At 33.0% G+C, this 12225-nt stretch overlaps 1 protein-coding gene across 1 annotated transcript; it reads right to left on the bottom strand.

Moving 5' to 3' along the window:
• Positions 1-381: 381 nt before the first annotated feature.
• On the bottom strand, positions 382-1361 carry LOC131060709 (uncharacterized). Its single transcript, XM_057994039.2, has 2 exons — positions 706-1361; positions 382-608 (listed from the first exon to the last, which is right to left on the bottom strand). The coding sequence occupies exons 1-2, from the start codon at positions 1128-1130 to the stop codon at positions 551-553; spliced, it is 483 nt and encodes a 160-aa protein (XP_057850022.2). The 5' UTR covers positions 1131-1361; the 3' UTR covers positions 382-550.
• Between the last annotated feature and the right edge of the window lie 10864 nt (positions 1362-12225).

Raw genomic sequence — 12225 nt, 5'->3', positions numbered from 1 at the left:
ACAATAGGTTTTATTTGTTCAATTTTTGGAACAAAAGGTATCAACAACCCTCACAACAATTGGAACATGCTCAACTACTGGATCCTTTCCCCTATAATTAAAAATAAATTTGGTCTATTGATTGATTCTGTAATTGTACATTCAGTGACATCTTACTCAAGGTTATTTATTTTCTTAGGTAGGAAGTACCAGAAAAAGCCAGACCGTGCATTTATGGTAGGACTCGTACAAAGTGCAGTGGCAATAAATGAGAGCAAAAAAGATCAGACTACAGAACAGCAGAGAAAATTTACACCAAACAAATCAGGTTCAATTGAAAGCAGTATGCTTTGGAAATTAACATTGCAGAAACAGTAAAGATAAAAATGGAGAAACAAAAACTCAACAAGCATTGGGGTTTCCAGTATTTAAGATTCCCATTTGCAAAGATACAAATTACAGAGATGCACCAGGAACACAAACACAGAACCTCCCACAAAGAGTGAATATGATATACACATATATTTACGTCTGAATTGCTTCACACAGATCCTCAAATTTTCTTCCCGGATCAGAACATAAAGCCAGTAGGTCCGACATACGGCATACAAATCGGGGATTCCAGATGCCTGGACAAAAAATTGCAGCTCAATTTCAGAATTTAAAGATCAAGACAGCATTTAAAGATCAAAACAGTATTAACTTAAAAAATACTGCAAAGCTTACCATGTGTTCTGATGTACCCTGTATTGGGGTTTTCCAGGGGCCGGCTTTACAAAATCTTTGTTCTGTTTATCGACGGAACGGCGAACAGGCGCATTATTCTCCGCAATGACCTGCAGCGAGGGTTTCCATGACTTAGCGCGCTTCAGATTTGCAGAATTTCCATCGCCTGGAGAAGAAGGAAAAAGCCTGGGCAGCGGCGAAAGCAAATAGGTATTTCCGCCTTCCAATTCGTCGTCCATGGCGAGAATCGAACCCGAGACGTGCCGGACACAATACTGCTGCGAATATTGCAGAAGAAGGGCGCGTGCCGTCATGGGAGGGCAGACATGGCGGTGCTTACCATCGGGCTGGATCACCTGTACCTTCTTCTTCTTGGGGCCGCAGTAAATCGTGCTCAAACCCATTCTTGTTCTCATCAATACCATCTACCATAAAAATATATATATCTCTGAGACCTTATTTCATCCTAAAAAAGAATCTCTGGTCCTTGATGTGCTTACGTACTTATCCCCAAAACCTGTGGTCACTGGGCCCTGGTTCCTCATGACAGGGGAGAGCACAAAAAGAGCTTTTTCTGGGGGAATTCCTAGACTGATCTGTTTATTTACTCCATAATTACAGAAAAATTAAAAAATCGAATTGGAAAAGCCGCCCTGTAAACCTCATTAATTAGGGTTTTAAAAAAGAAATGAGATTTACAGACAAACTCACGTGTCTACGTGGACCGACTTCTGAAGCAGCACGCCACGTGGAGGTCATTGTGCAAGTTGCTTAGGTAAAAAAGTTTCGTCCCCATGACAAGAAACCATGCCTGCATATTCCTCCAATCAGAAAATTCATAGTAAATTTGGAAGATTGGTAATATATTATTTATTTTTTATAGAAATAATTGGATAATATAAATGTCAGTATCAATGTCAATTATAGTGTGATGAGTTATCATCAAGTGGAGCAAGGAGCAACCATCAGTGTTCAAAAGTTGCTTAAGACTAATCATACTTTTGAATGATTGAATATTAGTGGATGGTGTAATCAAGAAATATATCATCATTTTCATTAGTTGCGTTATGTTCCTGTGTTACTTTGTGATTGATTATTTCTTTGATGTAATTGTGAGAATATATATTTTTGGTCCATTTTAAAAGTACAAACATAATGACTACTAATATTTAATATTACAGGTATCGTCTTCAAAAGTTGATTAAGACTAATCAAACTTTCGAATGATTGAAGAATAGTGGATGGTGTAATCAAGAAATATATTACCATCTTCATTAATTGTGTTTATCTAGTTGGACCATGATGATTTTTTTACAATATTTGTAATCATATGTTGGGGCACAATAATGAGAATGGAACATCTATTATAATGTATAAAGGATTATGATACCTTGGTGCATTAGTGAGTAATGTAGGAAAAGGATATAATAGGTGAGCATGCTTCAATAAGTGTTATGGTGGGACACAATAATGGTTCTCTGTTTTTAAATAGTTCTATTCATTACTTGTAATATTAAATATTAGTAGTCATTATGTTTGTACTTTAATAATGGACCAAAAACATCTTTTCTCACAACTAACATGAAAGAAATAGTCAATTGCAAAGTAACACATAAGAGCATTTGCTTTAATGACAAAGTCCATGTTGTAAGTAATTAGATGGTGTTGAGTTCAAATCTTCTACAATAGAATACAAAAAAAAGAACATCAAAGAAACAAAGTAACACATAAGACAATCATTAATGCATGTTCGAATATACATGGCATAATGTAACTCTTTCTTTCGTAAAAGTCCTTTCAACCAGACAATTTTTTAATGGCTAGAACCCCAAACAATAATTTTAAGTTTTTAACTCACAAATAAAAATATTACTGAATATTTATGATGTCAAATTACGTACATACATACATACATACATACATACATGCATACATAGTTTGAGGATAATTAAGCAATTATAATATCACAATGTTTAAATGATGCACAATGTTAATAAAAAGTAGGATTTGAATTTTTATTGTTCATTTTAAAGGTTTTTAATTATCATTATACCACCATCTAATGAAAATTTATATTATATTTAATTATTTTTTTTTCTTTTCTGTTTTGGTTGTTTCAAGTTTCTTAATATATATATTTTATATTTTATGAGTCACATCAGAGAAATAACTAATCATATGGTGACGCTGTAATGATCATATGATAACACTAATCCACTTTTTAATCTCTTTTTTCTAGATGAATTTTTATATATTTTAATAAATAAAAAACAATCATTTTAACTTCTTAACTTGTATAAAATAAATTGATTTTTAACAAAAAGTAAATGTACAATTTCGGTTGTTAACTTTAAAAGTATTTTACTATTGTTACATAACAATCTAATGAATTAGATTAAATTACATTATTTATTTATTTTTGTTATTTTTAATTTTTTATAAATATTTTTTATGTTTAATAAATTTTTCAATTTAGAAGTGAAATTGTATCGATTTATAAATGTTAATTGTTCATTGTAGATATTTATTCTTTATTAATTATTATTTATATCAATTCTTGAACATTGATTGTTAGATTTAGGTTTAATTTAACATAAGGGGCTACCTAAAATTTGTTAGTTGCTGAATTTTTTTTTATGAACATTTGATATTTGTCGGTCTTATAATTTTTATAACAATAATAATATTACAAAATTTAATTTATATTTTTTAAAACACTAATGATATCATATAATTTTATTTGTGACAATTAATGTTAAAAAATTGCACATGCCTTTCAATGACATCATATAACCAATAGAGACACATTTCTACTTCCACCCTAAAACGACAACTGTTTAAAATCTCAAAATAAAAATAATAAACACTTCAATTTTAAAAAATAAGATTGTTTAACCTCCTATCTGATAAAAACAATCTTAAAATCCACGTGAAATTTTTTAATCCCTTAAAAAATAGAGACCTCTTGCTACATAAAAAAACGACCATACGGTCTTCAAATTTGATCCAAAAATCTCAGTGATCGACTTGTTTGTCGTCTTCCATTATATTTTCTTTTCTAGTGATAAACTTTGTCAAGTGGCAATAAACGTTTTTCGTGGGTGTTTGATTAATATTAATTTTATAATAAGGTTCTAAATGAAGGGGATTTATTCGACCTCTTAATTAATGATTACCCTTTGGAAATAATATTTTCTAAGCCATTATGTATGTCAACTATAATGAAACCTTTCTTGCAATTGTAATTTTTTTTATAAATTTAAGGAAAGTGGACAACTAGTCGACTTTTATACCAATCATGAGCATTTATATATGTTTTTGGGTTATAATGTTTGTCCATTATAGTGTAGCACTTTCTTTGGTCAAAATTTAATTTCAAAATTTTGCAAATATGATATTATACTCTCCAATACAGTTTAAAGATTCCTTGCAACTTATCCAAGTGTCACTATTCTAATGTATAATTTAAAATTAGTTTACACATTTTAAATGTATTTATTTAGTTTAAAGGGTTTAAATTACATGATTAAAGTATTGAAATTTTACTGTGGAGATTTAAGTTAAAATTTTTGAAAGTAAAGCAAAGGTGGAATTTTAATCGGTAGTGTTTGATTTTCTATTGTTTGATTTTATATTTAAGGAGTTCTATATTATAATGGTGAAATTTGCATACCCATAACATTTTTTTAGCTAGTTTTGTGTTTATTTTGTGAAAAGTACCCAAATACATATCGACAAATGGTGTAATTTTGTGCAAAGTTAGGTCCTATGTCACATATACATACTCCTATACATTTATCTCACCTCATTTATAATTCACACATTCCTATATAAGTAATAATTATCTCGAACTATTTTTTTATTTTAAGACTGGTTAATACCGTTTACATGCAGTTAATGTGATGTTAATGGCTTTTTGTTCTGCTTAAGCCGCCTTTGGGTATTTTGCTATAGGGTCAACACCCTTGTTTTGCTACTATTATTATAAAAAATAATTATCTCAAACCCTATATTTGTACATCCTTGTATATTCCTCCAATCCATTGTTCCAATTGCATTTATTTATGCACACATTTTTAATTTCAAAATTAACCACTCCCATTTGAACCATTCTCTCCAAGGGTCTACTAAGTATAATTTTGTGGATTTAATGTCATAATATTGTATTTTGGAATTTAGTGGATTTTTGTAGTACAATTTCTTGGGGTCATAACTTTTGATTCAACCGTTGGATTTTCAACTATCATGTATCATTAAAAAGCTCTTGCAAAGATTCAAAAAATGTGACTATTAGGGAAGATTTTGATTTTTGACAATTTTTTGGACCCATTTGGAGCCTCTTAAGTGCCTCAAATTTGACTTTGAACAATTTTTTTAAAGATTTTGGAAAAAAAATGAAAATATTAATATCTGACAAATGACAAATGATAAATGATATTGAAGTGATTTCTTCATCATTGGATTCATCTCACCACTCTAGAGGTCTGTGTAAGTTTTCTTGTCTATAGATGCATAAACCCATTTTTAGTTCTTATTGAAAAGTAAACAATATTTTTGGGTCATGCAAGATTGCTCTCACAACTTGGATGCTCCTGCATCAACAAGTTTAAAGTTTCTTTAAAAATATTATTACTATGATAGGGCTTAAACTTGCTTGAAATAAGTCTATTACCTTGATAAGGTTAAAAATTTGATATTGAGCTTGTTGCCTTGATATAGGTTTCAAAATTGATAATAAGCTTGTTGTTTTGACAAGTCTCAAATTTTTATAACGAGCTTATTACTTTTGATAGATCCCAAATTTTAATAATGAGCCTCTTACTTTAATAGGTCTCAAGTTAGGACTTGTTTTATTTATTCTACAATTTGAAAAAACAACCATACTTTAGAGGCCAATATGAGTACTAACTAACTATCATTATTGGGAATCACTGCATTATCCCTAAGGATAATATACCAAATAATACACACTAGGAAAGACAATACATTATGGAGGAACATACACACATCAACTATCCACAAATAATATTTATAATCAAATAATATCTTAAATAGGACATATTAAGTGCAAGAAAGTGGAACAACAAGTTGTCAACAATATATGAATTCTCCACTCAAATCTAACATACACACAATATTCCCTCCTTTGGTAGATGGGAGAGGATAATATAAGCATGATCTCCCTGATGAAGTTGTTGAACAAGAGTATGCATATTTATCTCCATAGCCTAAAATAATTGGAAAACATTAGAAAAGGCCAACATCATCATAATTTTCATATGAACTACACATCCAACATAATCACACTTAGAAAAAATAATTCTTCATGGGAAGTAGATCCAATTTCTCAATATTCTCAATAAATGGTGACTTATCTAATATACCAGGTGACATCTCAAAAATATCAACATTAGTTGTAGTTAATGTAGGCTCAATAAGATCTACAAATCATCATTAGAAGAATTATGAGGAATAACTAATAATCCCAAATTTTGAGTAGGCACATTTTCACCATTAGTAATAGATTGGATTCTCTTATAAGATTATGTTAACAAATCAACCTTCAATCTCCATCTTGATTGATGTATCCAACCAGAATGCATATGCTTCATAGAATTTCAAGGTGGATTTAGTAGAATATTTGATAGAATGAGTATGCAAACTGCATGACATGTACAAGGATCTAGATTAAAAAAAATACTAGAAAGATGACCTTGATGTACATAATTCAAACAAATTTGGACATTATTGGACTTAGTAAACTTTGCTTTTGATTTCTTAGGTTTATGAACTTCACAAGAATCAACAACAAATGTAGACTCAAAATGATATTAATTCATATGTCCTCCTAATACAAATTTTATGGGTTTGGAATGTTCTAGGACATAAGCAACAAGAAAACATTTGTAACTGTAGATAATATCTACGGTTTTGGGGGTTTATGATCAAGGCATTGATGGAAATATATCAAAATCAACCCGAAGGAGATCCGGGCCGATCAAAGGTGAGAAAAACTGAAAAATGTAATTTTCGGTATTTTGTCTATGTTTCAGTATTTTGCATTTTCGGAGGCCTTCGGAGCAAGATTTGGGGTCGAAACTATTTACAGTCCCTTAACTCGATAGCCAAAGGCATCGTGTTAAGGGACTAAAACTATATCTTTTGAAGACCTTTCCAATGGTGTTAGCGACTTGAGATTTCGAGCACCGAGCGGAAAGTTATGATCTTGCTAAGTCAAGACTAATTTGTTGTTGTTCATGGGGAGTAGGTACGAGTGTGCCACATGTCAGCATGGCATAGTTTCTCGTAGGCTCGCATCTTCACACTCTCCTGAAGGCACACTAGGGGTGCCATGTGTTAGCACCACAAGGTGTTCAACGATGGCGAAGGGAAAGAGGGCTCCAAGAGCTCTGTCCGCATGCCATGTGGACCAACAAAGCGCGGGCCTAGAGATGTTTTGATCCCGGGGAGATTTCAAAAGCACTCCTTTGCTCATTTCAAAGGCGGAAGGAAGCAAGAGGCACCGCGTGGCGAAACTGGGAAGCGCGAGCACAAACAAAATGAGAAGCCCGCGTGATCAAGCGGTTGCAACAGAAAAGGGGAATTTCTAGGTGGCAACCATGCCGTGCGCATGGGAGGAAAATAGCGATGCAAAGATCAAGCTCGTGACAGATGCAACAACCTCCATGATGACAGTGGACACACGATAGATATGCAGGGGCCTTTTCAGTTTCAACCATCATTTTGGACTAAAGGAGTTTTTTCTATATAAGCCCAATGGTGCATTGTAAAAAGGGTTTAGAACCTATTAAAAAGATAGACTGATATTCTATAGGATTTTAACCTTTAGTCCGTTGTTTTGTATTTCTGAAGACAAGATAATCAAAATGTGCTCGCGACCTTTATGATTGTTGATATTCAATGTGCATTGGATAGTTTTATGTGCATCTGTGAAATTCTGATATAACTTTAGAAATATATGCCTAATAGTCTGCCGATTAAACTATGTTGTTGCACTTGTTATCTGGTGGATGCGTGATATGTATTGCTTTATGTTGAAAGGAATTTTGGTTATATCTTGATTATGATTCTGCTTGGGCATGTAGATTGTTGAATGGGACTCGAAATAACATGTATGCGAAGTTCTCTGTGCCCCTTATTGCATCAAAATCAGTTCGGCGCATCACTTTAGAATAGTTTTGCTTTCAATGTTCCTTTCCTTCCCTTTTCTCCCCCCAAATGAATGACGAGCCGGCTTCTAAAATCCCGGAGGTCACTCAGTGAAAGCACGCAAGTCCCCCATCACTGAGTTTCCCATAAGGCTATAGTCCTCAAAGCATTTTTAGTGGTCAAGAGTAACCAATACCACATTTTCCTCTAATTTTTTCTTGAGACTCTCTTATTGCCATAGTGGGTTTTTGGTTTTTTGACTTGGTTTGTGGCATTTTTCGGCCATAGGCTTAGACACAACATTTTGTCTTTATGAAACAAGGGAAGACAAAACAACTCTATTCACAGACATACTAGTTTTACTTTCTTGTTTTGTTGAAATGTTGAAAGAAGGTATGTAACTTTCCCAACATCTTTCTAATGTATTTTTCCTAACTAATCTTGTAACCTATTAAGTTATTATTCAATAATATGTAATGGTTATAACATTGCATGAACAAGGGTTTATATTGTTCCAACATTAAGATATCAATTTTGCCTCGTATATGCCATTAATGAATAATATAGATATGATTTTCCTTTGGGAAGGAAATAATTTGACACGCCTTCTAACAACAATTATACTATATTTCTCCACCACAATTTTTAACAGTCACTTTTATTTTTCAAATAACTCCCACATACTTAATAAAAGGAAATTATTACTTATTGTGTAGTCAAATTATTAGTTATTTGTTCAAAATTATTTTTAATTCTTTTGCTTCAACGGATATGATTTGGTCAATCCAAAACATATATTTCTCGAGTGTTTTCAGTTCTATGGATGTGTGCAAAGTCAAAATCATCACCCAAAAGCCTTCATTATGGGCTAGTGTTGTGTTCTGCCTCCATGATCAACCTTGGAGTTTAATGGATTTATTTAAGGTTGGTGGCACCAAATTCTATGTCCAATGTTACATTGAAAAACTTTTACTCATTGTTCAAGTTCTCATCGAGGAGCGAGCATGTGCATTGGTGAAAATTAAAATTAAAAAAACACAAATAAATTAAAAAATTTGTCAACATTGATGAAAATCTGTTTTATATATGGATAATCCCGATGGTATTATGCCAAACTTGGCCAATTTGATAAAAAATTATGCATATTTTTCGTTTGCTTTACCAAGTTCACAAGTTTGATAAACAAGTTTTATAAGCTGCTGAGTACGTTGAGAATGCCGATGAAGTTTGTTTTTGACGGGATGAAGTTATTTCCTAGCTGCCGATAAAGTTGTGAAAGCATTATTAAAACTAATAACAAAGGGGAGGTTGATTTTTAATGTACTATTTTTTTAATTTTTTTTTATGGAGGTCCAGATCAGCACAACAGCTCAGCAAGGTCATGAAGTCCGTGAGCTGCCAGTCCAGTGAGGGCCTTCACAAAGTATTTTTTGTCATCGGATACTGGGCATGAACCAATAGGCTGAACCTCTTCGGCTAAGAGCCAAGGACTGAGGGGTATCCATTCCGCCAAATTCACCCGGGGCACGATCCGGACCTCATCCCTTATGATGTCGGAGCCTTGCACTCAACAAGACTTATCCCTGGTGAGCTCATTTGAAACCATTCAACTTCACCAGTAGACCAAGGGCCCATTGACTTAACATACTATTTTTAAAAAGCTTAATAACTATTTCTTAACTGTGAATGAAATTATGAAAGCATTATTGAAACCCATAAAAAAAGGAAGTTGGTTTTTAACTTGTGCAGGTCCACAACTCTTTTTTAAACAGCAAATCGAACGTAGATTAAATATTTGATAGAAGTCAAATTTATGTAACTTATTAACTCTCCTTCAAACACTTTTTATATCAGCTTTGTTCAATTAAATAAACTCTTTCAAACACTGATGATAAGGGAAGCTTGATTTTATTGACATTTTCACACAGAAAAACAGCTCCACTCAAATTACGAATCAATGAAATGATTTCAACGCCGATAAGAAAAGTTTTCAAAGTAAGGGCGAGATGGTTATTGTAACTACCTGAGAAATTACCAGTTTATATATATGTATTGGGATAGCATGGAAACGTGAACAAAGCATTTGAACTGTTTGACAGAGTGTCACAAAGAAATATGGAACGTTATATATTGTAGGATATGCACAATGCTAAACTCTCCAACTTTAGCCAGCATTTTCCCTGTCTGCACAAAAACTGGAGCTCTGAAACTGCACATGGCCACCCATCAAAGTGCGAATAATAGAAGATTTAGATATTTTATAATTGAAAATGCTTTAGTCAACGTGCACTAAGAAAGACAAGGCACAAACTTTTTTACAGAATGCTCCCAAAAGATTTCAACCAAGGGGGCAATGATTGTAGGATATGCACAAAATAGATTTGTTGAAAAGGGTTTAGAAACTTTCAAATCGATGCCATGACCTTTAGAGTATCCTTCAATCCTGCAAGGAAATGGGCATTTTAGAAGTCGTTTTGGAACATCCATCGAAGCAAAAGATAGAGGAGTTTCGTTGCATGTTGTATTTGCAACAGCTCCGGTCAATATGCTATCAAAATGTGAAAGCATAGACAAAGCATGTGAATCATTTCGACACAATGGACAAGTGCGTGAGTTGCTCTCAATAGTCCATGTTTAGCTTAAGAAACTCTCAAGCAAATGTATTTCTTTTGGAGTTAGTGGTAATTAATAGTTCAGATGGCTTAAATCATACACACTACGCTTTGACTTTTAGGCTTAAAAATGTTAAACATTCAGAGTTGACTAACATTCTTTAGACTTAATATGTTGCTTAATGTGTGTGATTTAAGGCTGGCCTAATTATAAGACCACAATCCTCTATGATTACTCATGTTATTTCGCGCATAGAAGATGGACTCAAGGTATCACTTTTAATCTGGAGCAACTGATTACAGTCTCTCTTCTCTTGAGTACCCTTATTTTATTTCCTTCAAGCATAGTAAATTTCTCAGAGATGACGACAATCGCTGTTGTAATTGGTTTTTTTGATTGTAGAGAAGTTATTGCAATGTATGTAGATGGTGACAATGGGTGAAATGGAATAGGTGCTCTAGGTGATGCACTTCATGGAAAAAAAAGCTAATATTGCTCATAAATTTTGAATGCCTCCAAACATCACTAGAAGTAGTCTGGGTACTAACTTGGAAGATTTGGCTTTGATGACAACTTGAGTTTTTGTTGTTCATATTGATCCAGATTTTGGTCCAAGCCTTTTCATTGAAGTTCATTAGGTCTTTAGATGTTGAGAAATGGCTATGTTTGGATTGCCATAGGTTGACTATCCTCTACTTTGGATTCCATTGTGCTTGATTCAGATACAATGAAGTCACTTCAAGGGCTCATCACTGTGTGGAGACATTTTCCCAATTCCTATCAGCTACATCATAGAACAATCTGCAAAAAGATGGAAACCTTGATGCAAACCTCAGTGTGTTTAGACTGTATTGTCATGATACAGTATGGGTAGTTCTTTATTCTATTGATCCTTTTCTTAAAAAGGGGAAAATTTATCCTTTAAAGAGTATCCCCACCTATCCATCGAAAGTTGAAGTCAACTATAGCTAGCAAAGCTTATGTTCTTCACAATTGCACATAATTGTAAACTAACATTGTGAGCTTAATAGGTTGAGTTCACTAGGATGGCTTAAATCACACACACTAAACTTTGACTTCTAGGCTTATAAGTGTTAAACACTCAAAGCTGACTGACATTCTCTAGGCTTAATATGTTGCTTAGTATGTGTGGTTTAAGGTTGTCTGAGATCACGTGGATAAAAGAGAGAACACGTTATGAGCTTCCTTGCATGGATGGTTTTCATCATATGGTCATTTGTAGTTTTAATTATCAATACAAGTTACACAAAATTTTTGACCTCAATCCTTAGAGTACAACAACTTTCATGCAATTAAAAGGAGTTGATGATTTAATATCAAGCAATGTTCCAATAGAATATTTAAGTGGGTCTTTTGCTAAAAGCAATTTGTCATAGGAGTTTAGCATTGCTCAATATAGACTTATTCCTCTTGAATCTCCTATAAATTATTTATTCATTGTGAATAGCAAGAAGTGACAAAGAAAATTGAAGAGTGAGTGGAATAAATAAATAAAGGCTAGGATAGCCCATGGAATTGTGAGTTAGTTTTCTTTAGGCTTAGAAATATATAAATTATGTGTCATGGTTATAGAAGGAGAAGGTGCTATGCTTTGATGGGTATCCCGAGAAGCATAAGTACTAGTATTCATATGAGAGGATCTTTAGTTCCTATTGATTCATGGATTGAATTTAATGATATTTCATCCACATTTTTTGTAATTATCCTAAATGAGAT

Source organism: Cryptomeria japonica, chromosome 6 (genome assembly GCF_030272615.1).
Source record: "Cryptomeria japonica chromosome 6, Sugi_1.0, whole genome shotgun sequence".
NCBI classification, from domain to species: domain Eukaryota; kingdom Viridiplantae; phylum Streptophyta; class Pinopsida; order Cupressales; family Cupressaceae; genus Cryptomeria; species Cryptomeria japonica.
Note: the sequence above shows the minus strand (reverse complement) of the source record. Positions and strands in the feature narration are given on the sequence as shown.